The following is a 23,606-nucleotide window of genomic DNA, read 5'->3' as shown; positions in this document are numbered from 1 at the left end:
AAATTCTGCACGTGCGATGCACGTGAGGCCGAAAATGAGGGCAAAAAGACCGATTTACCCTCAAATTTTTTTTTTCTTTCTTTCTTCTTTTTTATTTATTTCTTTCTTTCTTCTTTTTTATTTCTTTCTTTCTTTCTTCTTTTTATTTCTTTCTTTCTTTCTTCTGTTTTATTTCTTTCTTTCTTCTTCTTCTTCGGAGTTCTTCCCCGACGGCGCGAGTACGCCTTATTGTTGGACTGGTGTTGTGCTTGGGTTCTATGTGATAGGTTCAATGTTCAATTCATGGTGTTGAGGGCTCCAATGGCGGCCTGGAGAGGTTGTTTCGTTGTGGGAGATGAAGGTAAGTGGGTCGAAGGGCTGAGAGGAGTATGGGATCAGATCGAATCGCCATGGCTGCCAGAGTGGTTGTTTCGTTGTGGGAGATGAAGGTAAGTGAGTCGAAGGCCTGAGAGGAGTATGGGATCAGATCGGATCGCCATAGCTGCCGGAGTGGGATCTAGTTGCCGGTTCGATAGGGTTTGGAGACAGTAACGCACCGGGGGTGACGTTTGGTGGGGGTGGCTCTAGATTGGGTTCAGTGGGCGTTCGATTACGGCGGCGGCGGCATTACCAATGGTTTGGACAGGTTGCTGTTTCAATCTTCCATGGCCGCTGCTGTTGGGTCTGGCTACTGTTTCGATCTGGTATGCGGATTGTTGGAGAGAGACGTTCCAGATCGGGTTGGGTGGGCGGTGTTGGTGGTGGTGCACTTCGGGGCTCCTCCTGGATCCAATGCTCGACCGCTTCTTCGGGGCGCAGACCTCATGGTCCTCGCCGCAGCTGCTGGTATTGCCACCAATTGAGGCAGACTGCCACCAATCAAGAACATGAACAATTGAGAATATGAACATGAAGAAATGTTAGGTTCATACTTATTGGATTGGGATTTTGATCATGAAAAAATTTTGCTTTTTAGCTGGGTTTGAGAAGATGAACATGAAAAAATGTAATCATCTTTTATTACATTGATGGTTGCGGTGGTGTTGGCGAGGAGAGAAGGAGAGTGAGAGGAGAGACAGAAGAAATAAGAAATTTCTTCTGTTTTTTTTTTTAATAAAAATGTGTAAAAAGACAATTTTACCCTTAAATTTAACGGATCGGTGACGGAATTTGGTCATAGGTACTACGTTGATACGAAAATATGAATCCAAGTATCACATTAATAACTTTGTAAGTTCAGGTATTATTTTGACAGTCCTCACAGTGTCCGGACACTGTTGGTGCATTTTTCCCAACAAACTTTACATGTTCAATCCAGAGAGCATGTGGGTTTAGGGTATCAAAAGGGACACACCTCTCCTCCTCCGAAAAAAAAAAAAAGTCGTACCTTCTTTTCATTGGGCGGAGAAATTTGAAAGTTAGGATAAAATTCATGCGGTTCTCCTCATTAGTTTATAATCTCACTGTTAACATCACAAGCTCACAAAGTTGTAAATATCCTCATATTATTCAAATGGCATGGGTGACTCGTTAAAGCAACATCTTCCTTTGTTGGGATATGGACTAGTCTCAAATGTCCACAAAATTGCCTTTTCTCTTGGTCTCTGCACTCATATCATTTGGCGATGATTGACACCTGGCTAATCCTCCTACTTGGTGTGATTAAATTAGTATTTAACCCTAATCTTGGATACGGGGTTTCTTAAGCCGAGGTCCCTCACATATATAGTTAGGATTTCAAGCAAAGATCGAATCTTATTGGTCTCACAAATCAAATTCACATGGGCTTTGGCCAATGGGAACTTGTGTTTAGGGACACTTGCCAAACCCTAATCATTATTAATTAGTGCTTAGCTAACCCCTAATTAAAATAGTAGGGATGGATTTGAATTATGTGGGCTACGATCTTCATCATCCTCCTTAAAGGGGAGAGAAAAACAAAATCACATTCCTTCCACCATGTAATTAAGATACCTCATTCTTCTTTTTATAAGATGTAAGACGCCTCATACTAATATAATGACATCACATTTTCTATTTTGGGTAATATCAAGCTAACGGAGTAAAGACATTGCTCTCAATTGGGTAAATCCTTGTGGTTGAACAGATTTTTTTTGTTCATTTTTATAACTTAATATTTAACTTTACAATATACCTTAAAAGTAACTTTATTAAGGACCAACTCTAACTTGTTTATAATTATACACATGCCATTGTGGTTATGAATTTTCTTTATGAGAATAAATGAACTTCATTCAATACCTAAATGCATAAAGAGCATGGGAGCTTGTCATTGCATCCTCACCCACATCTCGATCATTAGTTACACCACGCACTTCCCCATATATAACAGTGGTTATAGTTATGTCGTCAAGGACAAACCATCATGAACCAGAGACGCCCGGTCTTAAACCACTAAAACACTCATATTCTCGAGCTGTAAAGTTTGCTATGAAATTTGCCACCTTATTGTGGCTATAATATTCAATTTACGTTCGAAAATATATGTTTGTGTTGGTTGTGGTGTGTGTTAATTTGAGTCCGAAAATCTTTGTTTGTATTGGTTATGGTGCGTATCAATTTTTTTGTTAATTGCATTCGGTGACTCACCTGCTACATTAAATATATTTTCTTTTCTATTTGGGTGACTCAACCCCAAATTTTCTTGAATTGATTCTTTGATTCTTCTTTTTTTTCGACTGAAAAAAATAAAAAAATAAAATAAAATGTTTGCTTTTTTTACATGCCTAATACGTCCTCGTTAAATGTATGCACAAATAGAAAAGATTACCCAAAAATTAGCAAATTTGATAGGTAGTCTCTATCATACATTATACCCTAATGGCACGTTTACTTACTTGGAATGGAAAATAATCATGAATCGGAGACAACTAAAATGGGAGAAGAAATGAATAGGTATTGATTTCGGAGGAGGGTCTCCCCCCTTCGTAATCAAATTCCTGAGTATTCGGGAATCGATTCCTTATAAGGAAGTGGGACCTACACTCATTCTGATTCCTTCATGTGTTAGTAAATGCAGGAATACTTTTATCCAGAATCATTCCGATTCCTTTATGTGTTAGTAAACGTAGGAATAGTTTTACCCCGTAATTATTCTATCTCATTCCAAGTAAGTAAACGTGCCCTAAAAGTAACTTTATTAAGGACCAACTCTAACTTGTTTATAATCATACACATTCCATTGTGGTTATGAATTTTTTTTATGAGAATAAATGAACTTCATCCAATACCTAAATGCATAAAGAGCATGGGAGCTTGTCATTGCATCCTCACCCACATCTTGGGCATTAGTTACACCATGCACTTCCCCATAAATAATAGTGGTTCCAGTTATGTCGTCACACCATCATGAGCCAGAGACGCCCAGTCTTGAACCACTAAAACACTCATTTTCTCGAGCTGTGAAGTTCGCTATGAAATGTGCCACCTTGTTTTGGACTTGTGGCTATAATATTCAATTTACGTTCAAAAATTTGTGTCTATATTGGTTGTGGCTGGTGTCTGTTAATTTACGTTAAAAAATCTGTGTCTGTATTGGTTATGATGCGCATCAATATTTTGGTTAATTGCATTCGGTGACTATTAAATTTATTTTCTTTTCTATTTTGGTGACTCAACCCCAAATTTTATTGAATTGATTCTTTAGTTTTTTTCATGCCTAACACGTTCTCATTAAATGTATGCAGAAATAGAAAAGATGCTAATTTTTGGTCAAATTTGATAGGTAGTCTCTATAATACATTATACATTCTAGGGTTTAGAGGTTTAGGACCTTAGGGTTTTACAATGCATTCTTTTTCTCGCAGATCTGTGAATACATTATACATTCTAGGGTTTAGAGGTTTAGGACTTTAGGGTTTTAAAATGCATTCTTTTTCTCGCAGGTCTGTGATGGCTTCTTAATTTCTTGATCCCTCCAAATTAAAATTTCCAAAGAAAGTTTCATATATTTTGGTCGTGATCTCTAGAATAATGCGTACAAGTACCGAGATGTACTTGTGTGTTCAGGTGCTGTTTTAATTTCCTGGCAAAGAAAATCTAATATGTGAGTCTGTGAGTGCAGGTTGGGCGTACGGATTGTTTAATTGTCATCGGCTGTGAGCTCGATAAAGGCGTGCGTGCGAAGATTAACCATCGATTGGTGCTAATTTTGATTAGTTCTTCACGTGTGACTCTGAGTCAGTCGCTTAATTGGTATTTGAAGTAAACATGTTCCTGCAAGATTTCTGTGCTTCGTTTCAGAGATATATATTCCCTCAACTCAACTCCATGATTTTTATCTATTATACATGGATCGAACCCCCACGAACGAGTTTGATTTTGAAGAACTTGTTGTATTGACACTACTTCAAAAGGTGCAGCTTCGAGGATCGCCTAGGCGCTGTTAACTCAATGGTTAAAGTTTGGTGGTACACTCAAATAAGTTATGAAAGAGCTTCAAATGTTATGTTTGGTGCAAGTTTATAAAAGTAATGTATTGTAAAAATGCCTCAAATAGACTAATACTAGGGTACAAAAATAAGGGAGGCAAAGTTACGACTATGTGAGAATGCATCTCTTGATCATAGTCTTGCCCCATTAGGAAAAGAATTCTAATGAAGCAGTTATTTAACAAACGTTTAAACTAGGGTGCAGCTATCACCAAATGCTTATCACACCCTACAATAATTAATGACAATTCCAGTTTCTCATCTCACCATAGTGGCAACATAATGGGAAAGCTGATCTTATTAGTATATTATGGCTTCAAGTAATCATTTACTTTCCGGTATGTCACCACCTCTGTAAATATAGAGAATAGAATAGCTAGAAGTGCACTATTCGCTAATTGGTGCATGGTAGAATACGTACTTTTTGTTGAGACTCTTGTTATTATCTCGAGTAGTTCTCTATATGCTTATTGTAATTTGGGGTTCAGGTTTCATGTCCCCCTCCCCCATGTATTCTACAGTTTTCATTAATGATCAAGGCTTAAGGGCAGCCGTACTGGCCCTCTTTCAATATATATATATATATATATATATATATATATATGTATATATATATATATATGTATATATATATATATACAGATCCTATCTAGAGCGAGGTCTCGCTCTGAAATTAAAGTGCGAGGTTGGAGTTTATGGTCACTTTTCGGTCGCCTATCCACATCTCAACCGTTCAGTTTTTAGCTACTAATGTATAGATCATCTCTGCAAAATTTCAGCCAAATTGATGGTCTTTAAGGTATCTAACTTGCTAAACCAATGGATGAAGTGAATCTGTCTAACCTGAACCGTACTAGCGTTAAGGCAGTTATCAATACCTTAACGACCATCAATTTGGCTGAAATTTTACAAAGATGATCTATACATTAATACCTAAAAACTGAACGGCCGAGATGTTGATATGCGACCGAAAAGTGACCCTAAACTCCAATCTTGCATTTTAATTTTAGAGCGATGCCTCGCTCTAGATAAGATTTGTATATATATATATATATATATATATATATATGTATGAATTGCTACTACATGACTCAATAGTCAATCCTAGAACATTGATGAATTATGAATATATTTTCCATTTTACTCATAAGTACTAATGAAAAAAAACTACAATGAAACATGGGTTAGATTTCGGAATAGATGATCGAATGGCGCTTAGGAGATGTTTAGAGGGTGTAGTAAGAAAAAAAGTGTCTAATTTTTCAGATAATTATTGCCTTTACTGGTCATTTTACATTAGGGTAAAAAAGTAATTCAATAATTCAATCTTGTGTAGGGTGAGGTGAGCAAACCGGAGGATGATAGTAGCTCACCCTTAAATTATTACGTTCTTGACCAAAAGATTGTTTCGTATTCTAACAGATGTTCGTTTTTTTGAACAAATATTTGATATTGAAACTTGTCAATTGACAGGGCGGATCTATGTCTTAACATATTGATCATCATATATATATATATATATATATATATATATATATATATTTTTTTTTTTTTTTAAGAATATCACGTCGATATATTAATAAAACTCATGACAGAAAGGACCATTACATATTCTCCCTCTACCATCTCTGGGCAGATAAAGAGTTTGTGGTGAAAAACTACAGCGATACATAGATTAGGTCCAATCAATTGACGGTACCCAAGCGCACTTATTCAAAGAAAGCCTATAAACTATGTTACCAATGACAAGTAAATAGGCATAGTTCAAAAGAAAATCAAAAACTAAATTTTCTCCTTGCCCTTAACACTAGGGCTAGGAGCGAGGTTTTCCAGGGCAAAGCATGCTAAGCACCTCTTCAGCTGCAAGCTTCTTATTCTTTGAAGAATTCTTGTTTTTCGACCCCAGGGGCCGGCCTCTTTTCTTCTTCTGTTCCGCTTTGACCAGCTGCATAGATTCCTTGGGGAATGACCCTTCCTTAGGAATTAAGACACCTCCTGGAGCTTCAATGAGGCCCAAGGATTTAGCAGAGAATTTGGTGTGGAATTCGGAAACTTTCAGTTTCTTGGGCACGATGAATGACCTAGCGGCAGTCTCACCATCATATGGCAGGTATATGTACTTGTTATATATTAAGTTATTAACTATCATATCAACTGTCATGATTCATGAAGAATTCTAGTAATTTTTTCTTTCTAATTCTCTCACTAGTCTTTATTATTTTCTTCCCATATTGCAATAAAATCACATCGTCATTTTCTAGCTAGTTCCCCATTTGGAGATCATAGTTGAAAAAAAAAATTTGAATAAAAATCATCTAGTCGTTATCTGCCTTTTTAAAAAAAAAAAAAAAGACACAGACGATTGATTATTCGATCAGATCGCTGAAAAACCATCTATATAATTGGATAACTAACTTTTTCGATTTCAGATTTTTTTCTTTTGCTTTGTGGGATGTCCCTTTGTGTCAGTCTATAGATCAATTTCAACGTACTCCAGCTTCATTTTGGTCTGACAAGGGGATATCTCACATCACATGGTTGCAAATCGCTCAAAAAACTTGACATTAAACTTTTCTTCTTTTAGCTAGTTCAAGAAAACGATGATCTTTATTTCAAAAAAAAAAAAAAAAAGCGATGATCAAAAGTCCCCAACATCTTGAATGTGATCGAGGTAAAGTATCCTCACATACAGAAGCTAAAAAGCCTACCATTCCCTTCATATAGGGTTTCTGCAATTACTTATGTTTGTGCTACCACAAACTATACATGGAATTTTCTCCATTTTGATGTCACATTTTATTTTCTTTAATCTGTGCAAAGTGCAAACATTACATAACACTTTGCTTTTCTCATTTATAGCCGATTAATTGGTTTTGAGTGCTAAGTTGCTAACGCAAATTATATCATTAACTAATACAAAAAAAAAAAGGTTTTTGTCTATTTACCCCATTGTAGGGATTTTTTTCCCACTTATCCCATTAAGTTTTTTTAATTCTCCCTTACCCAAAACACACTAAGGAAGTCTTCCCTAATACCCCATTAAGTTTTTTTTTTTTTAAAGACTATTTTACCCTTATCCCTTTGTTACTTAGAGAGAGAGAGAGAGAGAGAGAGAGAGAGAGAGAAACCATAGGAGACTTCACCGGAGTCCGGTCACCGGACACCGGAATCCTGTTACAGGCCGCCGCTCACCGGAATTTTTTGAAAACCTCGCCGGAGATCCCCAAAGAGGTTGTCAGAGATCTCATCCATTGCCGGAAAGGTTTATTACCCCCCAATAAACCTCTATTGCCCCAATAGAGGGGCCCCTAATAGACGTCTATTACCCCCCAATATACTTCTATTGCTCCCCAATAGAACTTTCGGTAGCCAGAATGAGAACTAATATCTCCCTAAATTTAGACAAATAAAACTTTGATTAAAGAAAAAAAATGAGGAGATTACATCAATTCAAAAAGTCTATTGCCCCTCAATAGACGTCTTTGCCCCCCAATAGACATTTAACAAACCTCTATTGCCCCAATAGAACTTCTTCTTTTTTCTTTTTCTTTCCGTCTGGGCCTTCTGCCCACAGGTTACCACACACAAAAAAAAAACAAAAACAAAAAAAAAGAGTCGGCGACTCGAAGTTTGACCAAGATTAAGTACAGAGAAGAAGAAGTGCTTTAGTAGTAGTCGTTTGGGTTTAGGAGGTTGAGATTCTCCGGCAACCGTATCTTAGCGTAGGAGAGCACGCCGTAATTGGTCCACTTGTGGAGAACTCTAGCGACAGTAGCCTCATATCCAGTCCATGCCACTCTCTCCTCTCTCTTTCATCCCTCCGATCCACCACTCTCTCACCATATTACTCTCTCTCCTCTCTCTCTAGCCGAGATATCAACGCCGGAGCTCCGGCAAAACCACAATGATATCATTACAGAACCAGCTCTATAGTGCGCGGGTCATCGCCGTCATCTCCCTCGTTCATTCCGTTGTCACTGAGATCCTCTTCGTCCACAACGATGTCGTCTTCAAACTGCTTCTCCCCCCTCACATCGTCGCTCTGTTCTAAGAGGTTCTCAAGTATTTGATCATTTCACGGCCTCGCACCAACGGTGGATAAGACACCGGTGCCACTTCTCGAGCTACGACACGTCACGCAGAGGCTCGATCTGCATTTGGAGGCTCTCGTCGCCGTCGCTTTTGGCAACTTCGCTGGTGACAACATCGTCAACAGTGGAGTGTCGGGGAGAGAGAAAGAGAGAAATCTGGCGTCGTGCCGGAGTGAAGAGAGAGAGAGAGAGAGAGAGAGAGAGAGAGAGAGAGAGAGAGAGAGAGAGAGAGAGAGAGAGAGAGAGAGAGAGAGAGAGAGAGAGAGAGTTTGCATCGTGCTGGAGAGAGAGAGGAGATTGAGTGGCATTTGATCGATGTAGTTGTTTAATTAAGTTGAAGGTAAATTTGTCATTTCTCTCTAAAATGGGTTAGACGTTGGAATAAAAATCTGTTACTGAGGTAAGTGAGATCATTTTGGCCAATTTTGGTGCTTTGGGTCAAGAACCCAAAAAAATACATCATTAACAACAACAATATATACCCACATGTGTCATAGACTAATATGGCAGATGAATCCAAGAGCATATAGAAACAAGAGAAATTCTTAGATGGTGGGGCAGCCTAATCAAAACCCAAAAAAATTTAAGTATGTTCCGAACCTATCCTTACTTATTAAAATTAAATACACAAAACACTCCCTTGCATGTTCACTGATTGGACTGCCCTAACAGTCACGTGGTAAGTTTGCCCTACGTAAGAATCTCTCCAGAAACAAAAAGATTTGTAGTACTACATATAGCCACATATATATATATATATATATATATATATAATTATATTTATTCTTTATGACTTAATTATACATGGTGCAAGCCACTAATGTAAGTTTAATACTAGTAAACTAATTAGAACCACTGGGTTTATCAAGGTATTAAAAAAATACTTTCACCCTTAGACCACCTTTTCGTCTATATATAAAGCTCTTAGTGAGTCAAATCGAACACAAATTAAGCTAGCTGCTTAGAAACCGTAGATTGATCAATACCATAAGTACTACAGTTCTTCAGCTCAATGCACTGCTTTTCTTCTTAGTTATCTCCTTAATCCTTACGCTAACAATAGTTTCACTATTCATCAAGCTAATATTCTAATTTTTCTTTTTTGCAGAAACCTTAAATTTACAGAAGGAACATAAGGGATATGGGAAGAGGGAAGATCGTGATCCGAAGGATTGATAATTGTACGAGCAGGCAAGTGACTTTCTCAAAGCGTAGGAAGGGTTTGATTAAGAAGGCGAAGGAGTTGGCGATTTTATGCGATGCAGAAGTTGGACTTCTGATCTTCTCTAGCACTGGGAAGCTTTATGAATGTGCAAGTAACAGGTTTGACCAATATTAATATTCTTTGATCTGTATAAATATCGATCCCTTGGTTCTTGTTACTGCAGCTAGTTTACATGCTTTCTTCGATCACATATTTCATTATTCTTTCTATATTTTGAAGATTCTTTCACCAGCATATCTGATAATTTTCTGGATATATCATGCATATATTTATATACAGTATGTGATGTATTATGCATATATTAATGTTTGTGGAAAGATACTTAGGTTAATCAATGTTTTATCTAAGGTTGAATTAAGTATGCATGCATGTTGTTTCATCTAAGAAACAAAAAGAGGATAATGGTTTAAAGATTAGCAGTAAACTGATATATTCAGTTTAAAGCATAATTGGCTTAGAAATTTTCTAGTTTGATTTTCATAAAAAAAAAATATAAAAAAATTGATGAGATTGAAAATATGGAAAAGAAAAATATTGGTAATCATGATCTACTAAAATTTCAGACTACACCAATGTTTTGTCAGACAGTTATACATTTATAAAGGTAAGATTTACTCTTTTGAATATTATCATGCCTAGCTAGTGCTATAGCTTGAAGTGATTAATATAATATAAAGCCTCAAGGGCAATAACAAAATCATTTAAGTGTAGTCCAAAAAGAGATTAAACACCATTCTCCAAAGATTAGGTGAAACTAAAAAGAACGGCTGCAGCATGGAGAAAATATAGTAACATACATATGAATATATGATTGTCACTATCAATATGTGTTTTTGTGGAATCACCGATATATATCGAAGTTTCTAAATAGGATGACAAGCATGTATCAAATTGTTTTAGTTGAATTATTTTTGGTATGTATGAAGATGCTAGAAGCTCGCAAGAACATTAGTCATGAAGTCAACTGCATATGTCTAAGCTAAGCAGGCTCTCTCCTATAGTACGTGTTTAGGATGGTAATATTTCTATGACATTAGTTGTCTCAATAATGTTTTATCACAATGTTTGTGTCATATTATAAGTAGATATTAGCTATTGTATTGGTTAACAAGTGTTTTTTGACTGCACAATGATGGAAAATTGTTTAGTTATGATCTAATTGTTATCAAAATTCATCATGAAAACCTAGCTGTGACAAAAATCTCTATTTATTCGATATCAGTTAGATGATTAAATGAATCATTTATTGAATGAATTTTTGCATAGGCGATGTTTAAAATGTAATTCTGGATAGAATATGAAAGGTTCCATTTTCACTGTTGCCTGTTGGGATTCCGTCTATTACAGTTCTAAACCAATTGGCTTATAACTAGAAATAAGCAACTAGGGTTTCCAAATAACTAGAATTAGACTATGTCTAAGTCTCTCTAGGTACTGTCATAATGATACATTGCGTATTTAAATTACGAGTATATATAGGGTCTCAACAATATCATTTACTTTCGTAATATAGTGTACTACCATGGCTTTGAGTTTGCGCATCAACTTTCTCAGAAGTCCTCTGGAAACTTCTTTTTTTAATTTTTTTATTTTGTTAATTTAACAACTGTGCAACATCTGATTACTTGATGTCCTTCCTCCAGCATGAAATTAGTCATAGAGAGATATAACAAAACCAAGGAGGAAAACCAGCAACTTCTTAATCCAGCATCAGAAATGAAGGTCTTCTCCGTCTACCACTCATTTAACTTCTCTGCAACAATTTTATATTCCAGCATATCACTACTAATTTATTGTTTATGTTTCTTTTTCTTTCTTCCCCTATTTATTTGAGCTTAAAATAATTATCAAATTAAAATTCTCCCATCTTAAAACCTCCTTGCATCAACCAAGGGTGAATTCTTGATGAATCTTCATTTCTTATTCTTTATCTCCTATCTTTGAAGAGAAAAGGTTTTCCATGAGTTAATCACTTTTTTTAATAATTTTTTTATCCAGCTATATTAATCATATCGTCATGAATACAATGGACCATATCTCTAGTATCTACCTCAACATTGTAGAAAATATCTTATAGATCTGTGAGAAAACTATAAACCTTTTTGTGTTACCAATCAACAAAAAGAATTGACATGCATGTCTTATAATTCTAGACATTCAACACCGAATATGTATTGTTAGGTTTCAATAAAAACGAAATCAACTCCCGGTACGTGTTGCTTGTACCTCCATGGAGAATTCTTGGATACCTTGGTGTTTGCCATACCCTCATTTTGTTAAATATTTTGGACCATTGGATTAGTAATATATCCAATGGTTCAAAATATTTAACAAATTGGTAACTTGTTTAGCCCTTAGCCTTTCTAATTTTTTTGGTAACACAAACTACTAATTGAATTGAAAACAATAAAGATGGTGAAAACAATAAGTCAATTAATGTTTGATTATCAATCAACAATAGACAATTATGATTTTTCCTTTTTTAAAAAAAATTAAAAGAACCTTCTATCCTAAGTTCACCAAATTACTTTTAGTTAAATAGTCTATATTACTAATTAATTTTATTATTAGTGAATTAATGCTTATTATTAATGGACAATTACACAATTGATTGAAAATTACGTTTTTTCCTTATTAAAAACAAAAACCTTCTAACCTAAGTTCGCAAAATTAGTATTAGTTAAGAATCTTTATTGCCAATTAATTATATCATTAGTAGTTTCCTTAACTAAATATAATTCTTTTTATATGAATTTTACGACAACGACAATAATTAGTGTAAAAATAAATAATATTTGTTTTAAATGTAGTCAAATGAGAACCTACTTTAGGACTTATTTACTCAAATGAGAATCTACTTTACTCTAATGAGAACCTACTTTTCTCTAACGAAGACCTCATTTACTTTAATGTGGATTTTTTTTTCTAATTACCACATGTGTCCTCAAAGTAGTTACATGAGTCCTCAAAGTGGTAAATATTATATAAAATAGAACATGTATGATTAGTGAAATTATTACTACAATGACTACACATTTTATCACAACCACAATACTTGATGTAAAAGCGGTAACTTTTGTTCTATTTGTAGTAATTACTTCACCTAAACTAATGTACTAATTTATAGACAATTTAACAAGTATGACAACAAATTTGTTGTCAGAGTGGTAAATCTTTATGTTTTTATCATTAATGAAATGATTACTACAATGACTACACATTTTATCACAATCACAACAATTGATGTAAAAGCGGTAACTTTTGTCCTATTTATAGTAATTACTCAACCTAAACTAATGTACTAATTTATGGACAATTTAACAAGTGCAACAACAAATTTGTTGTCAAAGTGGTAAATCTTTATATTTTTATCATTAATGGAATAATTACTCAATGACTACATATTTTACCATAACTTGCAATTATTGGTGTAAAGCAGTAACTTTTGTTCTGATTGTAGTAATTACTTCAAAAACTATACCATTTACAAGATTACCGACCATTTTACAATTCCGACAACATTTGTGTTGTGAACATGGTAAAATTAAAATTAGACCCAAAGATATGTAACAACTCAGTATTGTAAGGAGCTTCTCCACTTGATACTCAAGGTTCTAAATTTGATAAAAGTTGTCCAAATATGATATTTACATCTTTGACCACTCAATTACAATAACCACAACAACTATTGTCATAAGTCGTAATTGTAGTTCAACTATGTGTAATTTATTATTTTGACAATACTTGTTACATGATTTTTAACAATGTTACATATCAAGAAAGAGTGTGTTGTTAATATGGTAAATTTTATTTTTAAAAATGACACATGTTGATATTTAATTGGATAACCTGTTGACTAGTTCAGTAGGTTTCCACTATATTAATTTACTAAAAGTAAAAAAAAAAAAAAAAAAAAGGGTATGGCAAACACCAAGGTACCCAAGCCGACCCCGTACTTCCATGGATCACAAACAAAGAAAATAGTACAATATTCTAGAGTCCTGCTTGAGCAAGTCGAACGAACTATTCTTTAATGGAATTATGTCAATCTGTAGATTTAAGTTTTTCCTGAATCTTGAACATATATCAGAATTTCTTTGAGATTTAAAAAAAAAAATTCTAGATGTCAGAAAAGCTTACATTCTACCCCACCATCAGGCATAAAGAGAAAATATAACATAGTAGTATATCAATTTCCTTGGCACTGATCAACTAACTAAGTTAGTTTGACTTCAACCTGATTGTGATAACTTCGTACATTTGGTTATGTTCGGAGCAAAAACTTGTGTTTGTTATATACATATGGATATATTTCTCGATTGACTACAAAGATATGTAGTAACGTAGTTGTGTGCTAACACACATTGGAACACCAAATACATGCATGTCAAGTATTCATTCTCCACCATGAAGAGATAAGATTAGGGGTAGTTGCATTCTCCACCTAAAAGACGTTAAACCATCTTTGAAATTTCAGCTGCCAGGGATGTAGAGCTGTACATTTTATCTTCTGAAACAAAGTCCTGATGATGGAATACTGAAGTAACATAATTCCATTATATGATAGTTCGTTTGTCTTGATTAAGACGTACTGGTAGAATATGTTGGAACAATCAGCTAAACCAAATTGTACACATGCTGCAAGAAAGATGTTTAGTAAACAAATTACCCTTGTAGCGATGTGAAAAATTACTAATCTAAAAAAATTTAAATGATGATCTTGATGAGCAAGACGTAAGTTTCCAATGGCATATATGCAACCAAGGGGGCTGAATAGCTTGTACTGTTGATTTTTGCTTCTTTTGAAACCGGTTTGAAGGTTATTTCTTCAGTCACATGCTTCAGCCATATATCTAAAAGAACTTCATTTCTTTTTATTCGAAAGGATATATTAATGCTTTTTTAAAATGTTGCATATAACTTGAGTTATCATACTTGCTAGTTTTGGCAAAGGGAAGTCACCCTCTTACGGGAGCAACTACAGAACTTGCGAGAAAACCACCGGTACAATCTTTCTCCTTCATTTTATAATTTTACAATTATATTTGAAAACACACATAAAGACAATAATGTATAATGTGCATATGTATTCAAGCGAAAATGATATCATTGAGCATATGTTCCAATAACTTGCTAATCTGCTTAACAACATATATATAACCAGGTGAAAGATACAAGTGAGCATATGATCCAAACTGCTTATCTTAGTTTCATTGTAGTAAATTGAAGATCAATACCTATATATTAGACTAATCCAGATTCCGATATCTATGCAGGCAGTTCATGGGAGAACAGCTTGGTGGTTTAACTATAAAAGAGCTAAAGGGTCTAGAAAATCAATTAGAAATCAGTCTGCAGGGAATTCGTCTGAAAAAGGTCAGTTCATAGGCTTCGGTCTCTAAATATATTCATTTCCTTCTTTTCTTTATTTGTTTTTGGATATGTTGCAGAATCCCATAGGACTATCAATTTTCAGTATACTGTAAGTCTGATAAATAACATGAATTTAATCTCTTGCAGGAAAAAATATTGACCGATGAAATTGAAGACCTAAATAAGAAGGTTTTTCCCAGAACAAATATTTAATTATTCCTTGTTACACTTCCTAGTACCTACCAAGTGCTACTATTATCCTTATCAGTGTTTCCTTCTTATCTGTTCCTTACAGGGAAATTTTATTCATCAACAAAATATGGAACTGTACAAGAAGGTAATAAACCTCAGTTTTCAAGAAAAATTGGAATTAAAGAAGAAGAATATATATTCTGCTTTAGTTAGAACATGCAATTTTAGATTGATGGAATTAAAGATTCCATCATTTATAAATTCCTACGGATTTCATAATTTTCTCATCCAAACGCACCGTCAAGAAATTATAAGGCCTCATTACCTTATTTGAAAAAGATACGATAATAAGCAGGATTAATTAATTATAAGGTTTCTTATATCAGGTTTTTGGCACAAGCGCTCTGAATCCCGAAAGTGGAAGTGGTTGTATTCCCTTTGGCATGAGCACAAGTGAGGAGTCACATCTCCCCATCCACCTTCAGCTAAGCCGAGCTGACCAACAAACTTAAGAGGCACACATAAGAGCAACAGAATGGGGGTATGTAAAATCGTTTTTCACATTTTTTTTCTAAGCGAGTGCTATGAGAGCTATTTATCTGAATTTCTTTTGGTTGAAAATTTTATCTGAAATATGGTTACGAAACTCTGCAGCAGTCTATATATCAAAGAAGTGTGTGAGGATTTTGGACAAATGCTAACCTACTTGCCCTAAACAACATACCTTATGTCCCAAGCAAGTACAGAAGAGTGCTTTTCCGATCCTTTTTTTTTTTTTATGGAGATGAACAAGAAGAACAGCTCAACGAAACTTATGATCCTGATATATGTTTAACTATAATGAATTTAGTTAAAGTCATCAGCAAATGATGGTTTTGGCTAAACTTTAGTTGTTGCTCTCGTCTTTTGACCGTTTGGTCCTTTGGATTGGTTGTATGTTATGGACAAGCTAGACCATGCATAGTCTTTATGTTGTTCTAATAAAACTTTTGCTACGACCAAATATTATCAGCAGATGACGGCATGTGGCAAGACCAAAAATTCTAGCTGGCCTATTTTTTCTTTTTATACTTTTGTGTTAAGGGTTAACTTCCAACATGATACTTGTATTATCTTGACTCGATCGGGAAAAAATTATACTTCATCATGGCATGGCCTCATTTGGTACTTCTGTCCATAGTGTAGTGAAAAATAAACGTTTGATGGCAAATGAGCACCTTCTTAAAAGGGTAGAAGAATTTCCTTTTACCCAAAATACCTAGGAAACATGTCGGAGCACAAGTTTACCAAAGAAGACATCGACATGAATGTGTTCAAGTCGAAGTCCATACTGAATCATGGATGATGGATCACAAAAGCAAGATACACCAACAGTACTACACCTTAAAAATGAGAAAATTAGATATAGACCCAAAAATTCAACCTTCTATTAGAAAAAACCCATACATACATTTCTTGTAATTTACACCGAAATCACATTGATAAACCTTCTATATAGAGTGATTCATAAAAAAAAAAATAATAATAAATATATAAAAAGAAAACCTTCCATATAAACTGTAGGCCTATATATAATCAATAGTTTTTCCTTATAAAATATCCAATTTGCCCTTTTACATTCTCTCAAATAATACATGTCTAATGTACCTACTAAATATATATATGTAGGTAGGACTTAAATAATAGAAACGTTCAAGCTTATTAGAGATCGACACGCAATGATATATACCACAATCATAGGTGTAACATTTTTGTTTATACAATCATAGATATAATATAATAGAAAACCTAACAAAGAGGTATGATACAGGAAATAATAATAAATTCTAATACAGAGATGTTATACAAAACCCATTAAAATAAAAATATTACAATCAACTCTCTCCCCTTGAAAAACCCTAAATCCTGGAGTTCTCCGTTTGCTACAACATTGTGCTCGTCCGGCAACACCATGACGTTTGGGTGGCCTCCGGCCTCCCCAGGTCATGGGGTTGCTGCCAAAACGGAGATCAATATCTAACACCCATAGGATTTTGTCATAGGGGTTGTGATCCCGGTTTGGTCAGTTTCGGTTAGGCTGGGCTTGTGGTGGAGGATCAGATCATGCTGTTACCGGTCGGTAACCGGTCCCTGCGACGGGTCTCTTGGATGTGAGAACCCAGAACGAGGACAGGGTTGTTCCATGATGATGCATATCGACGGCATGGCTCGGGAAGACGATGGTCAGCGGCGTGGATCGTGTCTACGAGGATCGGCGATATGGATAGGCTGGAACACTGCCAGAAGGTGACGGACGACAAGGGAATGGAAGAAGATGGTGGACTGGGCCAGAATCAAGCTGCTGGGCCTGGAGCAAGCTTCCTTGGTGGACTACCCCAGTTGGGCCGCGAACTGTTGGGCTAGGGTTTTGCTCTAATCCATTGCTATTTGGGCTAGGATTTAGGCCCTTGGCCCAACCCTATGTTTTTTGCTTTTGTCTAATTACAATAATGTTTATTGTATTAGGAACCTAGATCTCTAGCGCCTCCGGCGTAGTACCAATGGAGGATCCTCGCTATCTTTACATATTTGATGTCTAATGAGTATGTCTATTTCTATGTACCATTGTGGGTACTACCACTATCTTCTTGTCTGCCTATGTCCTTAACTGGCAGTGGAAGGGTATGTAACGGCCTATTCTAGCTTGTGATGAATGATATTATTGCCCCTCAGGCCTATTCAAAAAATAAAAAAAATGCGAAACCCATTAACATTTAGGCTATAATGGCTGTAATCGAATGTATAAACCAAAAACTAAGCCTCCTATATGTTAGATACATACCTGAAATCAAATTATCTAAAAATAAAAAAAAGTATTCTAATGATCAGGTACCTTATTAATACATACCTTACAAATAGAACAACTGTATAATATGTTATTTGTAAAAGTAAATTGAGATTGGAATTGGTCTACTCATTTCATTTCATTTCATAGCCCCTTTATATAGAGAGAGAATTGCAACGGAAATATCAATTACAATTATAACATTAAATGCTGATTGATCCGTAATCCTTGCTGATTGATAGTAATTGCTAATTCCTTGATTCCTTCTCCTTCAATCACTTTGACGAAGACACATAATGTGTTTTTCCTTTAACACTCCCCCTTGTGCCAAGTCAAAGACTAAATGGAGCATAAGTTATTGCCTCACTAATAACCTTGCCAAATAACAATAAAAACCCTATGGGACAAAAAATATACATTGGTCGAAGGAAAAGAGCACAACGCACCTTTTACATTTGAGTATGACATGTGTGTGTTAGACTCCCCCTGACGTCTACACCTCCCCCTGATACTTACATTAATCAGGGGAGCTTAGAAAGTCTTCGCATTCCTATGATTTTCACATGTTTCTCAAATATGGCCTTAAACAATGATTTGATGAACAAATCTGCTACATTCTCCTCAGACCTTACTTGATTCACTTGAATCTTGAGGAGAGCCTGTTGTTGTTGATTGTAGAAAAACTTTGGCGATATGTGTTTTGTATTATCACCCTTGATATATCCTATCTTCATCTGTTCGATGCAAGCTGCATTATCTTCATAAATGCAAGTAGGCTCTTTAGTGGTAGAACTCAAACCACTAGTCCCTCGAATATGTGTGATGATAGCTCTTAACCATACACAATCACGAACCGCCTCATGTAGAGAAATGATCTCTGAGTGGTTCGAGGAGGTAGCCACAAGGGTTTGCTTGGTTGATCTCAAAGATATCGCCGTGTTCCCAATGATAAATACATAACCAGTTTGGGAACAACCTTTATGTGGGTCAGAGAGGTACCGAGCATCAGCAAAACCAACCAAAACGTCATTTGGCATTTCGGTGCAGTGAGTGGCGCTTTCGCCATCAACATTTCCTTTAGGAATTGCAGTTCCATCTGCGGTCCCTCTTGTCTCTCTGTAGGAAAAGAACAGTCCCAAGTCAATGGTTCCTTTTAGGTATCGAAAAATGTTCTTGATACCATTCCAGTGAAGCTGTGTTGGCGCTGAGCTAAATCTAGCTAACAAGTTCACTGAGAATGAAATGTCTGGTCAAGTACATTGGGCTAAGTACAACAATGCGCGTATTGCACTTAGATAGGGAACTTCAGCTCCCAACACCTCTTCGTCATATTCCTTTGGACGAAATGGATCTTTCCTTGCATCTAAACTTCGACCGATCATGGTAGTTCTAGCAAGATGCGCTTTGTCTATGTTAAATCGCCTGACTTTTGGACATACACAGACTGGTGGATTAGTATTCCACAAACTCGGTGTTCTAGTTCAAGGCCTAGACAAAATCGAGTTTTCCCAAAATCTTTCATCTCAAATTCGGATTCAAGTAGCTCGTGGTTTCTCTTATTTCATCAAGAGTACCTATTATGTTCATATCATCGACATATACTGCTACAATCGCAAATCCGGAACTTGTTTTCTTTATGAATACGCAAGGGCATAATTCATCATTCTTATATCCCTTCCCACTTAAGTAGTCACTTAAACGGGTATACCACATCTGCCCTGATTGTTTCAATCCGTAAAGTGAGCGTTTCAACCTAATTGCAAATGCACTCCATGGTTTAAAGTCACTTGACTTGGGTAATGTAAGGCCATTAGGCACTTATATATATATATATATATATATATATATATATATATCTAAATCTAGATCCCCATAGAGATATGCAGTAACCACATCCATGAGCTGCATTTTCAGTCCTTCGAAAACTACTAAGCTAACTAAGTAGCGGAACGTTATAACGTCCATTACGGGAAAGTATGTCTCCTCATAGTCAATTTCAGGGCGTTGTGAGAAACCTTGCGCCACAAGTCGAGCCTTGTACCTCAGGACTTCATTCTTCTCATTATGCTTTCTGACAAATACCCATTTATGTCCTACAGGCATTACACTTGGTAGGGTTAGCACTACCAGACCAAATGCCTGTCTCTTTGCCAGAGAATCTAGTTCTCCCTTAATTGCTTCTTTCCATTTAGGCTAATATGCTCTTTGTTGGCATTCTGCAACAGAGCGTGGTTCGATATCTTCGTGCTCTATGATTTCTTGAGCAACAGTGTATGCAAATACATCATCAATATGTATGGAAGATCTTTCTATCAACTCATACAAACTCTCATAATCCATTGAGATTTCTTTATTCTCTTGAATCATTTCAAATATCGGAGCATCCTCCAATATTGATTCATGGACATAACTATAATCAGAGACAATCTCATGAGAGGGGTTCTCTACATTGATAATTAATGGATCAGTTTGTGCCTTACTCGCCCTCTTCTTCCTTGGGTGAGTATCAATCGAACCAAGTGGCCTTCCTCTCTTCCTTTGGGGAGCCACGGCCTCAACCACACCGCCACTAAGTATGCAGTGCCTCTATCTGCGGCACCGTGCCCTTTGTTGGGGACTTTTAACCTTGCAGGCACATTTGCAGCTGGTATATGTGATCTCGTCACTTTTGCGATATCAGTAAACGCATCAGGCATCAAATCTGCTACGTTCTGAAGATCGATTATTCTTTTCACTTTACTTTCACATTGTGAAGTGCGGGGATCAAAATGAGACAGAGTGGGGACAAACCACTACAATTCATGTCGTTCCTTTGGAAAATCCTTTTTCCTATCTCCCCCTAACGACGGGAAGACTGTCTCATCAAAGTGACAATCCGCAAATCTAGCGGTAAAGAGATTGCCTGTCAAGGGTTCCAAGTAGCGGATAATTGTTGGGGATTCGTATCCAACATAAATACTTAATCGTCTCTGAGGACCCATTTTAGTGCGCTATGGGGGCGTAATAGGCACATATACTTTCCAACCAAATATGCATAAGTGTGAAATGTCAGGCTTATATCTAGTTACTAACTGGTACGCAGAAAATGGTTGGCTAGCAGTGGGTCTGAAATGAATAAGTAAAGTTGCGTGCAATATTGCATAACCCCATGCAGATATAGGTAGGTTGGTGCACATAACCAATGCCCTAGCCACCATCTATAGCCTTTTGATGGTGGCTTCTGCGAGAACATTTTGTGTATGCATATGGGGTACAGAATGCTCTACATCGATCCCAATAGACATGCAATAATCATCAAATGCTTTTGATGTAAACTCTCCAGCGTTATCAAGCCTTATAGACTTGATAAGGTGATCAGGGTGGTGAGCAGTTAAAAGTATAATTTGTGCTAGGAGTTTTGCAAATGCAGCATTTCTTGTAGACAATAAAGCGACATGACCATCGTGTCGAAGCATCCACCAGAACCATAAAGTACTTGAATGTCCGCATTCTGGATGGATAGATCCACAGATATCACCATGTATCCTTTGTAAGAATGGAATGTTTTGTTTTGTATTTTTAGCATAGGAAGGTCTCGATCCTGTTTTTGCTAAAGAGCAGGCTTTGCAAAACGAGTGATGTGCCTTTGAAATAGTCAATGAGGCATAATGGGAGGGAGGTAGTGCTTCTGGTACTTCAGAAGGCAATGGCTGCATTTGAGCAGTACTAGGACCGACACCTTGCAATGTGGCAGATTTTTGTCCCACTTTATTTTTCACTCGAAAGAAGGGATGTCCGTGTGAATTTTTTAAAATACGGATCATCATGTCACGACCGGGGTGCCCTAGGCGGTCATGCCAAAACCTGTATGAGTCAGTGTCCCACATTTCATTATTGGTGACAACATAGGATTCAATGATCCGAATCGTAGTGAGGTACAATCCACTAGATTGACTCATAAGTTTCTCTAAAATGTATTTCCTTCCACATTCATTAGAGGTAATATAAAAGTATTCAGTTTCATTCTCATAGTTTCTACATGATAACCATTGGCACGAATATCTTTGAAACTTAACAAGGTTTGATTAGCTCTTGGTGCATGTAGAGCGTCTTTGACTTTAAATATATCTCATATTCTTTAGAGTATTTCTATTTAGGTATAATGATAATCTTTTCATTCTAAATTTTTCTTTTTTCTAGATGGATTGTTTTACATCTTTATAGTGCTATTTCGAACCATGTGATTATATGTAGTAAATAAAAGTCGAACGAATTCATTGCTTTAGAATAAGATCCGAAATTTATTAACAAGCCAACAGTAATCAAATCAAGGTTTTGTTCAGAAATCTAATTTATCAACTCTTTCCTGTTTGACTGAAGGGTTTATCGGTGCCCTGTGCCCTTTGCACCTTGTTTCCATGACCATTAGGGCCAGCACCACCATCTTTGTATCATACATTGGGAGGGCCTCCACGGCCCATATCACTACCCCCACGTCCCTTGCCATGTGGTGCATTATTGCCACGTGGGTAGGAATCAGCACGTCCAACCCCCTTTGCATTGAGGCTCTTTCCACCTTTCACTTTGCCATAATTGGCCTCGGGAATTTTCTTTTTCCCAGTGGGCCTGACATTGTTGTTCAAGAGAACCTCAATATGCCTCTCAACTACTTGCAGTAGGTTGATTAGCTTATTGAAGGTTGTGATTCTTTTGTTGTCGTACTCCAGCTTATACTGGTTTGCTAGGATAAGTGCTGAAGTAGGAAAAGTGGAAAAAGTCTTTTGGATTATATCATCTTCTGTGAGTTCTTTTCCACAGAAATTGAGACGTGCCTTGAGGTGCAACGTGTCCTTATTGAAGTCATTGACCCTCTTGTAGTCAAGCAAGCGGATTTCATTCCACTGAACAGTCAGTTCTGGAAGTAAAGTATCATGAATGTTCCCAAAACGTAAAGGCATCCCACAGTTCTTTGGGTGTCTTCAACTGAAGGTACTCCCAGCATAGGCTAGGATCAATATGTCGCCTTAAAAACATTAAGGCATTTGCTTTCACCTTGTCAGACGGTCCATCGTCTTTGAGGTCAGTGGGAGTTTTGATGGTGGTAGTGTAGTCTTTTGCCACAAAGGTAGTTTCTACATCGGAAACCCAACAGTGGTACTCAAGTCCTTCTGAGTCCAAAATGTCAAATTCAAGTCGAGTTGGATTAGCCATCTACATAAACAAGAGAGAAGATATAAATTCTGCAGTCATAAAGAAATCCACGTAAATTATTTTCCAAAAATGTGAATTACATTTCAAGACCAAGATTCATAATGGTCACATTTTTCAATACTATGTGAAAATGTTTTATCACGGTAAGTGTGTATGTGTAATGCGCATGAATTTTCTTTATCATGGTAAAATGGAGTATATGTTGCATTCTAAAAATATCCATAGCACATGTAATAATAAATAGAACATAGCATATATATAAATAAAGTATATGGCATGCT

The 23,606-nt window shown here is 36.2% G+C and overlaps 1 protein-coding gene across 4 annotated transcripts; it reads left to right on the top strand.

The window, feature by feature from the left end:
* The first annotated feature begins 9,446 nt into the window (after positions 1 to 9,446).
* Positions 9,447 to 16,367, top strand: LOC112190368 (MADS-box transcription factor 23). Of its 4 annotated transcripts, none has more exons than XM_024329802.2 (9): positions 9,447 to 9,512; positions 9,630 to 9,844; positions 11,390 to 11,468; positions 14,689 to 14,750; positions 15,023 to 15,122; positions 15,267 to 15,308; positions 15,415 to 15,456; positions 15,698 to 15,852; positions 15,966 to 16,366. In XM_024329802.2, the coding sequence occupies exons 2-8, from the start codon at positions 9,663 to 9,665 to the stop codon at positions 15,821 to 15,823; spliced, it is 633 nt and encodes a 210-aa protein (XP_024185570.1). In that variant the 5' UTR covers positions 9,447 to 9,512; positions 9,630 to 9,662; the 3' UTR covers positions 15,824 to 15,852; positions 15,966 to 16,366. The 4 variants fall into 4 exon arrangements, with proteins under 4 accessions (XP_024185570.1, XP_040371226.1, XP_024185572.1 ...); XM_040515292.1 differs by having other exon boundaries at positions 9,482 to 9,554; positions 15,966 to 16,367; XM_024329804.2 differs by having other exon boundaries at positions 9,488 to 9,844; positions 15,969 to 16,367.
* Positions 16,368 to 23,606: the final 7,239 nt, after the last annotated feature.

The sequence above is a fragment of the Rosa chinensis genome, chromosome 2 (assembly GCF_002994745.2).
Source record: "Rosa chinensis cultivar Old Blush chromosome 2, RchiOBHm-V2, whole genome shotgun sequence".
Taxonomy (NCBI): domain Eukaryota; kingdom Viridiplantae; phylum Streptophyta; class Magnoliopsida; order Rosales; family Rosaceae; genus Rosa; species Rosa chinensis.
This window is presented reverse-complemented; position numbering and strand designations above follow the sequence as displayed.

What these genes read in the sequence shown, in the direction of transcription:
- LOC112190368 (XM_040515292.1), top strand. Translation starts at nt 9,663, where the DNA reads ATGGGAAGAGGGAAGATCGTGATCCGAAGGATTGATAATTGTACGAGC. An exon ending in TATGAATGTGCAAGTAACAG is followed by an intron (nt 9,845 to 11,389) that starts GTTTGACCAATA and finishes TCCTTCCTCCAG; the next exon opens with CATGAAATTAGTCATAGAGA. An exon ending in TTGAAGACCTAAATAAGAAG is followed by an intron (nt 15,309 to 15,414) that starts GTTTTTCCCAGA and finishes TGTTCCTTACAG; the next exon opens with GGAAATTTTATTCATCAACA.